This window comes from Onychostruthus taczanowskii, unplaced genomic scaffold, assembly GCF_017590055.1.
Source record: "Onychostruthus taczanowskii isolate IOZ18803 unplaced genomic scaffold, ASM1759005v1 scaffold104, whole genome shotgun sequence".
Taxonomy (NCBI): Eukaryota; Metazoa; Chordata; class Aves; order Passeriformes; family Passeridae; genus Onychostruthus; species Onychostruthus taczanowskii.
The window spans coordinates 855,396-872,391 of NW_024496968.1; the positions used below are offsets into that span (position 1 = coordinate 855,396).

At 36.3% G+C, this 16,996-nt stretch overlaps 1 protein-coding gene across 1 annotated transcript in view; it reads right to left on the reverse strand.

Moving 5' to 3' along the window:
• Window positions 1-16,996, reverse strand: part of LYST (lysosomal trafficking regulator) — a 76,839-nt gene that overhangs the window by 24,916 nt on the left and 34,927 nt on the right. Inside the window, exons 16-28 of the mRNA XM_041414201.1 lie at window positions 16,600-16,790; window positions 14,847-15,092; window positions 13,088-13,261; window positions 12,666-12,815; window positions 11,927-12,064; window positions 9,997-10,195; window positions 8,683-8,814; window positions 5,861-6,503; window positions 5,244-5,421; window positions 4,089-4,258; window positions 2,459-2,689; window positions 1,392-1,558; window positions 764-916 (exon numbers count right to left, since the gene is read on the reverse strand). Of these exons, the coding sequence (XP_041270135.1) occupies window positions 764-916; window positions 1,392-1,558; window positions 2,459-2,689; window positions 4,089-4,258; window positions 5,244-5,421; window positions 5,861-6,503; window positions 8,683-8,814; window positions 9,997-10,195; window positions 11,927-12,064; window positions 12,666-12,815; window positions 13,088-13,261; window positions 14,847-15,092; window positions 16,600-16,790 (2,772 nt within the window). The remainder of the gene's footprint in view (window positions 1-763; window positions 917-1,391; window positions 1,559-2,458; window positions 2,690-4,088; window positions 4,259-5,243; window positions 5,422-5,860; window positions 6,504-8,682; window positions 8,815-9,996; window positions 10,196-11,926; window positions 12,065-12,665; window positions 12,816-13,087; window positions 13,262-14,846; window positions 15,093-16,599; window positions 16,791-16,996) is intronic.

Below are 16,996 nucleotides of genomic sequence, written 5' to 3' on the forward strand. Positions count from 1 at the left end.
GAAGCACAGTATCTAACTTACAAGAATATTCCTCAGAATTTTCTTGAAATTAACTAGGAGGCCTTGACTGTACTTCCTTCTTTTGGAAACAACTATTTTTATTTACCTTTAGTGCTTTACAAGTTCACTGATATAAAAACATTTTCCCTGTACTGAACATATATATAAAATATTTTACTAGGTTGACAGAGAGGGGGGTCTCAAAAGCTGACCATCAAGAGAAACATTGCCATAGTAAACAGGAGATAGTGTTTGCCAGGTTTTTTAACTGTATCTTTTTTAACTGTATCTTTTTTAACTGTATCTTTTGTGAAGTCTTTAATGCAGCTGTATTTGTAAGAGACATACAAAATCAACTTACATCCAACTCCAAAACCTTTACAGAAGGACTGACTAGCTATCAAATACAGGGAAAGTATTACTGCTAAAGCTAGAACTCAATACAGGTCTTAAAAACACAACCACAGTGGCACTTCCAAGTGTAAATTTGGAGCAGCAGGTACTTATTTCAGGACGGTCTCTAATGAAAAGTTGTGCAACAAAGCAATCCCCACATCATAGCAGTCTTAGTTACAAGCACTACCTCGATTTTGGCATTAACTTACTGTGAGGTTGGCTATTACAAGCATTACAAATTACTTTAAAAACATTTTTACTTAGCAACTTGTGAATTTAAGAGAATCCCCAAAGGTGGTAATACCACGGAATCATCAAGTAACACACACATGAGCCAGCACAAGAATGCCGCCCTGCTGCTACTCACCCGCGATGCCTTTGCGCTTCTGAAACATTGCGCGATGTGGTGCCGAGGGCGCCGGGGCTGAACTGGCCTGCTCCTGAGCATCTTGGCTTGCTGTGGTTCTTATCAACTCAATGGCTGCTTGAAGAACTCTTAACTGCAGAACAACTGCCATATCTAGAGAGACAGGCATACAAAGTGTACATGACATCTTCAGCAATTTTTACCAGATGTTTGTAACAAGTCAAACCACAACATGGGTCAAGAGCTACAGAACTCTACATTCCACAGGAGTCACACAAAGTCACTTTGCTATGCCACAGATACAGACACTTACAGAAATGAGTTGTCATAGAAAAGCCATTGAATTAGATCACTCTGAAACAAGCTAAATGAAACTGTACAGAATATTTTCATTTCAATATCCTTAAAGAACTTCTACAGTCACTGTTTTTTCAGATTAGCAGTACACAATTCTTGACCACAAGGCAGGCTCCTAAGGGAAACTACTAATTTGAGAACCACTTAGAAGAGAAAGATTGATCACCAGAAAACTCCCCCTTCTCCCTCAGCAGGAATATGAAACAGAAAACAGTGGGGAAGGGATTTACTTTTCCAGTCCCATGACCCCAAAAATTAGCAGACAACTTACTTTGCATCCTTGCATTTTTACTATTTTGGAGATGACCCAGCAGCACAATGAGGTCTTCAATAACACGAAAATATTGAGAACCTGAGGAGCTGCAGGCATGAATTGCAACTGCTACCAGCAGCTGTTGTATATCACATGCAAGTAACTTGTAGTCATTCAAGGGAATGCTGCAAACAAAGTTGTAGTTACCAGAAACATGACCATTCTAGTAGATTGTAACTCTTAACAAGACCCATTATTATTCCCCTTGCTACTTCTGCCAACTGTACCTAATATTTTGTTGTACTTCACATAAAAATGTCACTTCTGAAGACTAGAATATTATAACTCTAGACATTTCTTTAGTGCTAACTTTGGCAGATTGGACGCCTGCAAATTTCTGAGGCATTCTAATGTTGAGTGCAGCACAGTTTTACTGAAAAAGCAATGATGTATTACTATCAGATTTTTAAGTTAAAGAACAAGTCTGAAATCCTGTATTTCTCAAAAAGGTATCAGGACAATCTCATTTTGTAATCATGCTGAACAAAAACTATATTTAGGTAAAAAGGAAACCTTTCCATTTCTTCAGGATACCAACTAATGAAATAAAATAACAAAACCCTGTCTCTCCTTTGTTCCCTGTATAATATTTTTTAAAGTACAGTATCTTTATTGCTAATAAAGTCATTGAAGTTACTCAAAATCTCCAATATTAAATCATAGGCAGTACAGAAGAGACTTTTCTTCAGTTTTGATATTGGTCATAGAGACAGTAGAATGCTACCATTTCCTGGGCCTTTATCTTACTGTTCAGGTTTATTAAGAAAAGCATTGAAAGTGCAGACAGTGCACCAAACTCGCATTTTAAAAAGTCATTTCACTTGAACGTTTAAGAAACATCTTATATTCCACTATATGAAATGACTAAACATTAATTTACAAGTATAAAGTTGAAAACCTCAAACCCAGTATTTTGTACATGCTCTCTGATAATTTTAAAAAGTAGAAAAAATGCAATACAGGAATTTCTTGCTAGCCTGAAGGCTGTGCCTAGAATATTTGATAGCAAAAGAAACAATACTCACTTTGTTTCCAGTCCGTTGAGAGCAGCCAGCGTATTACACAACACATAGAGCAAACCATTATCAAGCAGCAGGTCTGCAACTTTTGAGCAGGAATTTATGATTTGCAGGAGGAGACAGAAGCAGTTATGCAGCAGAAGGTTATCATAGAGGGAATTCTCTATTAGACCCAGAACAGGAATGACACACCATTTTCGAAAAAGTCCGACATTCCTGACATCTTCCAGATCAAATCTGTTGACAGAAATGTGAGTAAATGGCATCCTAAAGAACAATCTGATAACAAAAACAGTACAATTGGAAAACCAGTTCTGTATCATATGCTTGTATTTTAGCAAAGATGTCCATGGTAATTTCCTACATTTCATTGTAGTAACAACACCTATCTACTAAAAAATCCAATAAGAGAAAAAGAAACTTTTCATTGAGCCACAAAGAAATGAAGTGCCTAAGAAGTAAATCTGATGCTTCAGCTAATTACCAGCTGTCTACAATACAGACTTCATAAAAATAGAGGAGTTTTTAATCAGTGTAGAAGAACGTTGCATCACTCTTCCAATGTCGCTATTATAACTAACATAGACAACAGATACAGCTTGTCATCACTGTAACAATATACTGACTGGCAGTAGGTTTGAATATCCCATATCCATTACTGCTGAGGTTTAATTAAGCTTGGCACCTGGCTTACAGTGATTGCAGAATTCAAAGCAGTGCTTCAGACTTTGTTTTATTTATGCACTAAGAAACTGCATTACTATTACAACATTATCAGCCCATCATATGACTATTATACACAATCTTAAAAACTTGAGACATTAAACATTAGAATTCTCTTTCCAGCCCCATAATAAATCCTGAAGAAGCAACAGTTCTCTGCCTTGGGACAAATTAAGCAGCCATGACTAAATATTGCAGTTAAACAAGAGTAGTTTTTGAGTGGTGAAGATCAGGTCAATAGGAAAAAGTAATTGGGCTACAAATCCTGCAGAGGCAGCAATTGAAAAGGAACCTTTTGCAAGATTTTTCCAATTATTATATTTACACATGTGATTTCTGTACAAGCATTAAGTAGTCAGACCAATTCTAAAAAATATAATTTACTTATATAGCTGTCTGCTTAAAGGTAATCTCCTTTTCTGTCAATATAAGGTGGCTCCTTGGTGCATGAAAATGGTGTATCTCTGGGATTTTTCCCTAAAAGAGACAGCCATTTAAATTTGGAACCAAGACAAGAAAGCAGCTGTGGCATCAAGATTTTTCCTTAATTACCCACCAAAATCTAAGAGAAGTCTAGTGACTACTACTTAAAACTTTTAAGGATACAAACCAGTTTCCTGTAGGATCAGAGACAGAGTTAAACTGATTACATGACATTTGAGTTCAAGGCCTCTGAGGCACTCAGAAAGTCTGAGTATTTACAAGATCTCTGCTGACAGCCTCCATCAGATGAAGTTGCTTACAAACAGCTTAAGAGCCACACAACAGCCTTAAGGATTTTAATACATTTCCATGTTAAACAAGCATAACATACCAAAATAGTTTTGAATAGTTTTTTTTTTATGGTTGCTGACCAGTAAAGCGCACTGCTTGTAACTCACATATTGTTACAGGACATAAAAGCATTACTTACTCCTCATCCAAGCCAACAGAGCGGCCAAAAAGCATTTCCAAAAAGCATTCTACAACTTCCTGAGTCCCCTGGTGAAGATACAGCTGGTTGGCTAACAAAGAAAAGCCACGATTCTTTAAGAATTTTTCCTTCTGCTCCCTCCTTGCTCTGTTGAAATATGCATCCAACAACTAAAAATAAATGCATAATTATGGTGTAAGAATGAAGCATTTAATATAACTGCCCTGAAAGTGAAATTGTTGTCTGACATTGAAATTTTTTAAAATTCAAGATTGCAAACATCGATCATACTATTGCAGCTGCAATCTACACTGTCCTTGTAACAATCAATATTTGATAATATATTTTTGATCTGAACACACATTTTTTTCATCAAGTTTGGGGCAGATGAAATCAAACACAACAGTTAGCAAATGCATACATAAATACTCAAACTTTTTATATTTGTTCAATCTTACACTTCAGTGTGTGTGTGTGGAAATGCACAACATCCATTCTCAATAAAGCCATAAAGTCATATTCTTTCTCAAATTGAAATAGAAATCTACTCAAAGTTTTTCATCTACATAATGTCATCATACAGAAACACTGTCCTTAATACTACAAAAATCTCGGAAAACATTTTGAAGCCTCAAGTCCATCTTCAGCCCACAAATGTGTGCACAACTCCTCAGAATAACTCAAAGTCAACTCTGTTACAAGCCAAACAAGGTGCAAGCACTTTTACACACTGCATTATGTTTTGTGTCACTGACTTTCTGCACTGCTGCTTCCATTTACAATGGTAAGGCTATCAATAAGCTCTTAAGGCCTTTGGCTTACATTATGGACTACATTTATCTATTCAAAGAGACTGTGTTTATATTGCTTTGTGATTTCCTTGTTTTTGTTTGTTGTGGGGGTTTTTTGGGGTGTGGTTTTTTTGTTTTGTTTTTTTTTGGGGGGGTTTTTTTTTTTGTTTTTTTTTCTTTTTTTGGTTGTTGTTTGTTTGTTTGGGGTTTTTGTTTTTAATCCATAGGGTGAAAGCTTATTTTAAAACTCAAATGTATAAAACGGAAGAAAGGTCAACAAAAATATTAAAACCCTACCACATATCCAACATGTTAACCATATGGTTCACATATTTTTAGGAGAAAATATTTGATATAGGCCTACTTTAATGACTCCTTGTTGTATGAGAGGAGATGGGTGGTTCACCAGAACTATAAGGTAATCAGGTTGGATAAGTTTGTCCATCACATCTTCTAGCATGACATCTGGTAGGATTAGGAGAACTCCACGCAAGAGATCATACAACCCACAACAGATAAGCACAAGATAGTCTTCTGCACATCTGAAAAGAGAGGAATATGTTTCACCACAGCAGGAAAGATTAAAAAACGAGAAATTGTAATTCTTGAGGGAAACAAAGAGGGTTCAGGTTAGAAATTTGGAAGACAATTTCTCCAATACTCCTAGCCACCAATCTTCATTAACACTTATTTTTAGATGGCAGATAGTAAACCGGATAAACCAACCAGAGCTACTTTTTATGAGCAGTTCTCACTTTTACTGTACAGAGCAAAAATCCTCATTTTTTAAATTCGTTATATAAATATAGCAAAAACTGAGACAACAGAACATTCTATACACTAAAAGCTTAATAAATTTGTGCATGACAGCTATTGAAAACATTCCCTTAGTTTTCAGAATTTGAATTTTTATGGTATATTAATCAAGAACAAGAACTGAGAAATTAAAGCTCATGTTACATTATTCTTTTCTGTGCTTACCTGTCATCAGGGCTTTCAGATGGCTTTGGGGTATTCTCATTAGGTGAAGAAAAAGCAAGACTGTCCCAGTCTTCAGGAAGAACATTCTTGTCAGCAAAGCTTGGCCAGCGAGCAATGGCTGATGATGCTCCAAGAACAGAGAATGCCAAACCCAACCCTGCAAAGTTACCCTGCCCCTTCTGAAATGAAGGCAGTCCTTTCAGATTGTCTGGACGACGCAGCGATGCCTCAGCTGCGCCACCACCAGCAGCAGCTTCAGTACATTTCAGGTCTGTATCAGCTTCTTTACTCTCTAGTGCACTTTCAGATAACTCCACTTCTTTTGCAATATCCTCAAATGTTTCAGAAGATGTTAGCTCTGAGTCACAAACTGTTTTTGCAGACTCACAGCTGCTAAGGAAGAGTTCTTCCTGTACTCTCTTTATAGTTTCAGAACTTTCTACAAAACCAATTCTACCCTGGAGATCAACGTAGTCACGCTCGCCGAGGGTCTGCAGGTCATCAACACTGCTTCCCATTCTTTCAGTCAGCCTTTTTCGATGAACTTGGGGTGAGGAAGTAGGTGATGCTGGTAAGCTTTTAGAAAGCCTTCTAGGTGCCTGAGAACTTATCTTCTGCTGTACAGTAGCCTTGGAAGCAGTCTCTAGAGAAATAAGGATATCTTAAGCGTTCCTTTCACACTAAAACCCAGCTTTTCTAATAATGTTACACTCTTCACCTATTTAAAATTGTAGTGACCCAAGTTAATTTTATGCACAAAACTGATTCAATGCCTAACATAGCTCAGATCTGGTTAATGAAAGTAGAAATATAAAACTATATATATATATATTTAGCAAGTCACAAATGCAAAAGAAACAAAATGCAAAATAATTTTTGCCAACATACTGGAGTTTTGAGATTTAAGTTATGATCCTTTCACCTAACCCTCAGCAGGAACTTTTACAGAATCACAGAGGGTGGAGGGCACATCTGGAGGTGTCTACACCAGAATCCTTGCTCAAAGCAGGGTCAAATAAAGCAGCTGGTTCTATTTGAAGGTTGGTGTAAGAGGTCCAATCTACAGTGTTTCAGTGGATGTCAAATTTCTACTCAGCAACTCTTTTGCACCAAGGTTTTACACATACTTCAAATTTAGAACAAATAACTACATGTTTTAATTAACAGTGCTTGCTTTTAACTGCACATTTTGACCTGACACAGTCAAACTTTCAGAGCATATTACAAGTCTTTAACAAAATATAATTTTGAGAGAGAAAGATGTCTGTATGCAAGACTGGTAGAAGCAGTTACCTGTTAGACTAGGAAAAGGAGAATTTTTTCATTCACAAGTATTTTGAAAACTACGCATCAGTTAGTACTAAGGCAATGACCATGCATTAGGAATGTATTTTTTAATGAGAAATCTATGAAATATATGAAACAAATACATGAATATACATACACACATATGTGTGCTAGCACAGCCAGACCAAGCTGGCCTTCACACAATAAGGGAGACCTACACAGCTGCAGCCGTCTTACAGTCAAGCTTTCACACACATCAGCAGGTAGTACAACAAATTGCAAACCCACATGCAGGTAGCAGGTTACCTAACACACATACAGGCTCTGCTATTTTACAGAATGACACAGTGTTAAGGTGCTGGAATGGACCTTTAAAATCTTCTAGTCCCAGCACCTCCTGCCATGGGCAGGACACCTGCCACTAGACCAGGCTGCTCAGAGCTTCATCCAACCTGGCCTTGAGCACTGCCAGGGTTGGGGCATCCACAGCCTCCCCAGGCACCTTGCTCCAGTGTCTTGCCACACTCACAGTGAAAAATTTCTTCCTACTATCTAACCTAAACTTCCCCTCTTAATTTGTACCCATTACTCCTTGTCCTATCACTATTATAGTTCTTGATTATATGATTTATATGAGATCATATAAATGATACATTTATACATATTTGGAAATTCAAATTAAGAATCACAAGCACTCAAACATTTTCACAAAAAATGATGTTGAGTATTCCTCTGGTACACATGAATAATGTCTGTTCAAAACCAACAATTCGGTAACACTGACATAAATATGTACTAAAAGTACTTATTTAGAGGAATGACTTTTCATATGTTTTCTGTATAGGGAAAAGGACTGATTCCATACAAAATTTATGTCATGGATTGAGCCTGGCACAGTGCCAGTGCCCCTATGAAAGGTGTATCCCCTAAAATGGTTGTTAGTACTGTGATATGCTCTTCATACTACTTTACTGAAAAAACTAAAAAATTTGAATAAACTTGTTTCAACTGAAGTAGTGGTTGAAGACTCAGTTTCCTTTTCCTAAACAAAACAGCAACAAGACATCAATTGTAAAAGGTATTACATTGTGATACCCAGAATATAGCCAGTCACACATGATCTGAAATACACAGATGGATGTTAGGGATTATGCACAGAGAAAGAAAAGTATCAGCTTAATGCTCTCTGCCCAGATAAGAGAGCTGCTTATGGCTGACTACTTCAGCTGCTGCTTGGTCAGGGCACTCTCATACATCTCTAGCAGGTCTGTTTAACAAATGAAACGATTCTGCTTATCTGGTGCCTTTCACTGCCTGAGCCATCAGCCTGGCAATTTGTTTCAACTTAAGAATGAAGAGCAATTTAGGGAGCATATTCTGTTCCATCCTTCTTACTCTGCTGTTCAGGCATCAAGCTCCAAGGGACAGGGGGACCTTTGTAAGAAATATCTGTGGGAAAGTAACACTTTAGGGCACTCTAGTCACTTGCCAAAGGATCGTGTCTTAACATTCTTATTTTTCCAGTATTGTTTTACCTTCCAGTGGTAAAGCTGTAAATCCAGTTGGAGATGTAATCACAAATGCAGAATTGTCTACTGACTTCCCACCACTGCTGGAATTTCTCAAGTACCTAAGTGATTCAACTTTCTCCTGGAAAATTTTGCCATCTAGAAAGAAAAGATAAGGGGAAACGTTACATAAAAGCTTTTTATGTTTGCACTGCTGATAAATTAGACTCACAGTAGTGAGTGGTAGTACATTTGGAGGCTAATGAGAAGTGCTGAAGTCCAAACAACTGAAAAAAAGCACTTTTTGGTTTAGCGATATGACTTCAAAGTTTACTTTAGAGCAATAAAAAATATTAAGATGCACTAAAGCAATTACATTTAAAGACAGTCCTTGCAGACATACAAGTAGTGACAATTGACTTTTTGTCATGTCAAAAACAGGTGGCTTGTTCTCAAACAGCCTAAAAAGGATTCAAGTATCAAAACATGCATTCTCCCCTTACTCAGAATTTTACCATAGTAAAATAGTCCTTTAGTGCTAGAGGACAGATACAGATAAACACAACTGTGCTGCCTCTGAAACTGATCACTAAAACTTGAGGTACACAGGTATTTACAAAAGGAGAAAATATTTCCAACTTGGATGATGCTTTCCATGTTTACCCAAGTTATAGCTTAGGTTGTAAAATGCTAATATTAAAGCATGAACTATACATTGTTTCATATTTTTCAGAAGACCAAGAAATATTTTTTTTAAAGCTCACATCTATCATTTTGCCAACATGATCATCCAGCACAGATATATTAAAGCAGCTGTTGTTCTAGGTCTGCACCCCTCAAAGCCCACAGGCACTGCCAGGAGCTTGTCTGCAATGAACTGATGGTGCCTCACAATGATATCTTGCAGTGCAAATCATCCTTTAGTTTTCTTGGAATTCAGTTACAGGAAACAAGAAAGTAGAAGTGGAGAAAGAACCAAATACACATTTCTGAAGAAGTTCCATTTACAGGTGAGCTAGATGGCTTTTTCTAAATTTGCCTAAAAACAAATGTCCACACAGGCAGCTAAACTTAAGCATACCATTTAGCAGCATCAAACTTGAAGAAAGCTAAAGGCATAACCACCAGAGAAATTATCTATGGCTATAGACAGAAGAAAGCTCTCCAAGTAAACAAAGTCTAACTGTAACCTGTTTCAGAAAAGTAGTTTACAGTACTAAGTTCCAACAGTTCAATAATTTTTAATATATAGTCATTAAAATACAGGGAAGGGTTTTTTTAGATATATTAGTTTATTCCCAGATTTTTATCTTATTGTTTATCTAAAGGTGGCATATTTACCTATGTGCAGGGAAAAGTAGAAGTTGGTAGGGTTGTGACAAACATAGGTATTAGTGGGAGGGTGAACTGCTAAGAGGAAATTGAAGACCAGTGTCAGCAATTCCAGGTCTGGGGGAGAACCAAGTACTTCTTCAATTATTTTCACAAATGACCTGCAAACCTCCCGAGGCAGAGATGCAAGGTGTCCCTCTTTATGCTCCTAGATAGAAAGAGTAGTACAACTGTAAGCTACTTGCAATTTTAATTTGACAAACTGTCTTTTTTTTAAATTGTCATGCTGCAGTAGAACAGACAAGAAAAGAAGCTCAGCTAATAAAACCGTATTCTTTAATTTGAGAGGAGCTACTGTATGTCCTGAATGTTATCTCAGTCCATCCTGCACCAAATATTACACATGTTATGCAAGTTGATTTTTAGGAAAATGAGCATCTTCTCCATACTATACTGCCCTGTCATGAAATGCTGGAACTTTAGAACATGAATCATCATTGAAAGTACAGTTTATTGTCACTGGATTATATATTTGTAGAGACATTAATAGTTGCCAATACCAGTAATTCAAACATATTAATGAATTTCTGAACAGTACCACGCAGTCTTTTGTATTTCCACTTCAGTAGCCATTTTTATAAACATACCCATTTGAGATCAATTTATAATTGTATTTATAATTTCAGCTTAATCAAGCATTCTATATAGCTCAACAGCTACCTCAAAAAATTATTAAAAGAATATTGAATTTAGAACAAAACTTCAAGAAACTTGTGGGAAACCCTGCCAAAAGGTGAGCATAGTGATTATCTTCTTTCTTTCCAACTTCTCTAAATTTACCTCCCTTTTTGATACCCAAGCACCTTAACTGAGACTGCTGTGAGAAAATTAAAGAGGTTAAAAAGATTAAATGAAGTTAATTTAAGTAAGTTTTCCCAAAGAGAATGGCTTATATAGTTTCACCTTTGTTCCATCAATCCCCACAAAATAGCCAAATCATTGACCAATTTCAGTGGTTTTTTACTCAAGAAAATAACTTTTTCCCCAATATGCAAAATAACAGGAGAAATATTACGAAACATTCTATATCTAGGCATTTGCACTAATATACAATTTGGGAAGTTAACTATATCACTAACAAGTTCCAAAAGTAGGGAACACCACAAAAATGAAGAAACAAAAAACTTACAGATACTAAAATGAGGAAAATATTCTTGCAAAGAAAGTCATTAAAAGAGGAATAAAACCCAGTAAACACATTTTATGTGCTGAAGTGAGAAACTCAGAGTAAAAAGGAATGCAAGATAGAAAATAGGAGTACAGGAAAAAGTGATTACAATACTTATTTTCACAAATGGATACATGTTCTATAAGCAAGAAACCCTTTCAAAATCATGTTCTTAACAAGTGTCTATCAAAGGACTGAAGCATTTCTCTAAAGTCCTTTCTGGCACAGCTATTTCCATGCCAGGGAGGAAGCTACTACTGTACCAAAATTTTGAGATGAGTGCTCAGACTGAGCACAACAGGTAGGCTGCCCCATTAGGTCTGATGAGATACAGCTCAGAGAGCTTCACTACCTGCACAGTATCTGGCTTTCAGTAAGGAAGACAAGAACCAGCAAGAGACATCTCAGGTCTTTCTGTATAGAAGAGACAGTTCATTTCAGCTCCTGCTGGTGTAAGAAATCTAGAGCCTAGGTTTCCAAATCACACCAGATGGTTACAAGCTCTTGTCCCTCCTGCCCAGCAGTAAATGGAGCACCCAGTAGGAAACTGAACCAATTTACAGCAACACCTGTTGAAGATGGAAGTAGTTCAGAAGCACAGAGGACAGTCTACTCAACTTTTGCTACAGAATTTAGTCCTCTCTACCCTACCCTCCCCAAATAAAAACGAGTATTTGCCAAGCACAAAGTAGGATTTCAGAGTGGAAGTACCTGCAGGACTTGACAAGTTAACAGGAAGTGATGGACCACTTGAGCTTTCAGTAGCTGTTTAATGTTAAACATCTGTTGGTGATGGTTGGCTCTGATAAGGATTTCTAGAGCTGCTAACAGGGTTTCCCAAACACTTTGCTGAAAAACAAAAACAGGATGCAGCTTCAAAAATATATTTCTGAGTCTACATACTGAGAAAAAAAAAACAGCAAACACAAAGTCAAGTTAGTCTTACACCTAAGATGATGACTAAATGAGTACAAGTGGTCAGATCAGAACACGCTAGAAGGTAATCACAAAAGTCACGCTTGTACAAAATTAAGCATGCTTTAATGATTAAGCTACAAACAAATTACTTGTCTAAAATTAGTTTTGTACTTAGCTATACTAACCCTGAACAGTTATATTCAACAGTTTAACTCCAAGAGAAAACAGGTCCTCCTTAGTTTTTCCACAAAAAATTATCAATTCAAATAAGAAATCATATGCATACAGCACATTCAGAGAATTTAATACACTAAGGCTACCTCCACCATTAATCATAGGAGACTGATATTACAAATAGCTATTCAAAGAAAAACAAGGAACATTAATTTGAGAAAATCGTAACTACTACTACTACTACTCTTCCAGTTACTAACATGTAACTGGAGAGATTAATTTGAGACATGATAATACTTAATTTTTTTTAAAATATTGACCTTCAGACCTGAAGTATTTCCAAAATTAAAGTATTTACCTTTGCTTTAGACCATATCTTCCAGTCAAGCAGCAGCTTTTCTAGCAATTGGACATCTTGAATAACTGCAGTAGAATCTGGGTCAAGCTGGAATTGCCCATTTTCATTTATATATAGAATCTCATCACTGCAACATCCTTCAAGGAGAGTCTTAAAGAGGGGGAAATTTTTTTTTGAGCAACAAAAAAACCCCAAAAAAACAAAGCAGTACAGTCGTTCTCTCCCATTTATAAAAGAATTGAAATCTTTGAAGAGACAGCATACTCTTAATAGGGAAGACATCTACCTAGTCAACAACAATCTTGCATCAAATCACTGTTCTTGCTTTGTAAAAACAGCATCAAATGTACAATTCAAATCTCAGAAGTTTCTAGATTTGTCCTAAAATTGAACAAAATATCAGGTTTAGAAGAGGACTTTACCTTCAGCATGCAAAATCCAACAATGCATTTTGGTTTGATCAACACCCGACGAATCATAGAATAACCATTACAGTTGTCCATCTCCTGTATTCTCTGTTGATTGTATTTTGTTAAAGACAGTATAAGTTGTAGTGCTAAAGCTTGAGTGTCTTCACAGCTGCTAATCTCTACTACCTGAGGAAAAGGCAAATTTAGAAAGACAGTTTAAGTGGGAAACATCTAAAAAAAAGTTTTGTTGCACTCCTAAATAACTACTTATGGATTAATCTCTTCTAAAGCATTTGAGATTATGTACAGAACCTTAATTTTGTCCGTGTGTACATTCAGATATTATACTTGAAGTTATAATTTGTATTGTAATAAATTATGATCTGCTAAGGAAATACAAGTCCCATTACAAGAATCCCTTTCAACAAAAAGAAAACTGTTCTAAATACATTTTAATACTACCATACTACATACATGGCATGTTTTAATACTGCCATACTACAAAGTCACAAGGCTGTGAAATACATGAGCCACTAATAAGAATCAAGTGTTTGCCCTGAAAAAAGTATTTTTTTGCAGTGTTTAAACTATAAAAAAAGGTTCCTGAAGTTCTGGACTAAGTCTAGCTGTAAATGTCTAACACTGAAGTTTTATTTTATCCATAAAGAGACCAGCAATTTTATAGATGAAGACCATGAATCCTTTCTCCTCTCTTTGCTTTCTACAATTCTTGAATCCCAAAAGCAACTAGTATTTTACCAAAAATATACAAGAATGAAATCTCACATTAATGGGATTTCAGGTCCTATAGGTTCTCTTGACATGTACCTGTTAGTTCTGCTGCACTTACACAATTATACATCTGTATTTTAAGACCTGTATTGTCTCACAGCTGATCTATTGTTTGCTTGCCTTACTGATGCAAACAGTCTTCAGCAGGATCTATAGGAGATACTCAGCATAAATGTACATAATAAAATAACAGATTAGGATTTTCATCTCAGATGTCACTATCAGTGGCAAAACTACCACAGGCAGTGTCTTTATAACCATAATCTAATGTGCATTTGTTACTACTCTCACCATATCCTTCAGAACAAGACCAGAGGCATATAAATCAGACAAGTCTTAGGCCTACAGTAGTATTTTCAATTGACTGCAGTACTTCAGGGACTGCTAGCACAAATATCAGCCTCTCCATGTACAGGTCACAATTAAGCAGTAATTAAGTTAACACCTTACTATTTTTTCAAATAGCCATTTTTCTTAGGATAAGCCTTTGAAGACAGGTGAACAGTTATCGCCAAAAAGCTCGCTCTAGTCACTAAAAAAAAAATAAAGCTTTGCACACCTTGTAGTTTCATATTCATTCATACTTGCGTTGTGAATATCCTGTGGTTAAAGATATGCAATGAATTTAGGTGCCTCAAAATCAGAGACGAAAAATATAATCAGTTCTAAAGCATCCATAAAAAGAATCTCTTTTGGTATTTAAAAGGCCAACTTCTAAATCAGAATGTAACTCCCTCTTACATACTGGTAATATTATAAAAACCATAATACAACAGAATTATAATTACATTTCCAGTTTAAGACAGCCTGCAGGATGCAGTCTTATGCTGCAGGTATTTTCCACAGGTTTTCTTTAACAGAAAAGCATCACATGCAAAGTAGAGCAAGGCAGCTGGAATAATGTGATTTTCTACACAAGATAAGGAAAATTTTATAGGGGAGAACACATACACACACCTTACTCCTCCAGCCCCCTTACCCTAGCAAAGAGGAAAACAAATGCACCAGTGCCTCCAATTTCATGCAGTATGCTCTGAAGAGTTTTATATTCAAATGGCTGAAGTGCTTTTAGATGATGGGAGTCCAACACATTGCTCTGAACTTCTTTCAAACTGAAAGGTCTCTGAGAAGGTACAGTTTTCACTTGACCTTTCAGTCTTATGACAGGCTCGTATATGGTGTACTGACCAGGGCAGCTTGTGGTATAAACAACAGCAAGACTCTCCTGAAAAGAAAGGAATTTAATTTTTCTCTAGAAATTTAACACAACCCACTGCCCCCGCTGCCCAAGGATGCAAAAAGCCCAACAGAAAAGTCACCTAACAGCACGTAGTAATAACTTTGGCAGTTCATTTATACTTTACCATTAACATGCACTGAGGTTGCATGTGGATGCATATACACTAAAATGCAACAGTATTCCCAAATCTTAAACTTATGCAATAGCTAAAACACAGAAAAGTAAGAAAATGCTAAGAATTTTCACCAAGGATCCCCGTCTCATCACCTTAAGAATTACATAACTGTTTTGCAAAAAAGTTACTCACAAATTTAAAATAAAATTAGCATACAGTGGTATTGGTAGAGAGTTTCCTTTTTAAAATGGCAAATCCAAAATACTGATGTTTTTTAAAATGCTCTCTAGCATTTTATTTTAATCTTATTCTTTAATCAGCTTAGCCATAAGAGAAACTCAACATAAATTTCATTAATGAAGAGACTTAAACCAAAGCTCATATGGAAAGTAACTAACTTTTTTTTCACAGAACAGTAAAATGATCTTATTTGGAAGGTTATTTAAAATAGAGAAATAATTTCATTTAAGGAGCTTGCACTCTATGCAAAAGTGCAAAGATTGAGCTATCACTTGAGCACATGGCTCTTCCCTCTGACTATCTGGTTTTCTTTAAGGCAAAATAAGCTTATAAATTGCATGACTGATTTGTGAAGCTCTTATCCAATTCATTTCTTCTTAACCTACTCAAAATTTAGTACCATTGTCTTCAAGGATCACATCCAGATAGAATGAGCCTTTGCCTCCAGCTACAAAATGAAATCAGAAAAATCCCTCTAGTGGGAACAATTCATACAGCAGGAATTACTAGTGTATGAATTCCCAGAATATAGCAGGCTTCAATGATAAGCAAGTTTTATTTTGTTGTTCTTCTAGCAGTAGTATATTTACACTTGCACCTGGTAGGGCTGTTTCAGGCAGGAAAGATGAGAAACGCAATACCTGCCAGCTGGAAAATGACTTTTCAGCCAAATGTAATACAAACTTAATTCCTCCAAAACCTTCAAGGAATTTGGATTAATTCTTTTATTTCCTTAAGGCCAGATAAATCCTCATTTCTCCTCTCAGTTCTAATCTTGAAAGGTTAATTTAGCAGTCCTTAGCTACTTTTGGGAAGAGCTATGTATCCATCCTAAAGCTTTTGGAGGTACCTGTTTACCCACTATGCCTTAATGTGTGTGATTTAAATTATTTATAGATGCTGGAACATCTAGAAATTTTCAGAACCCAACCTAAAGCAAGATGAAATGGTCACCCTACGTGGAGGCCAGCTCCCATTAAAATAAGTAGGAAGAATCCTGCAATGATCTTCATGAGAAGAGGATTTGATCATCTCTGTTTTGATCAAGATAAGTACTTTGGGAACCAGCAGGAAACACACTCCCACTTTCTTAATCAGTTCTAAAAGATTAAGGACCATTTTTAAGTAGAAACTTACAATTAGAGGCCCAACATCCACTTCCTTTTTTGTCATGAAGAGCTCCTTAATTTGTTCACATTGTAGAATCTCTTTACTTATGTACTTTGAGCAGTCAGTCAATGTTTTGCCATATTTACAAGGCATTACAGATGTGAAGTCTGGGCCACATGTGTATAAGTAAAATGCTTCCTCTGGTCCAATATTTGCACCTAAAATCCAGAAAAGAATCTGTTAACTCTTTACTATCCAATTAAGCAAAATTCATATATTGCCTAGTAGGATCAGAGACTTCAGAAGGAATATCACCAACTGGATTTCTTAGGTTCTGATGATAAAACAATCAATGCAGCCTAATGCTTGCTATTAGCTACAGTAGATCAGTGACTTCTGACACATCACAGGCCAGATTAATTCA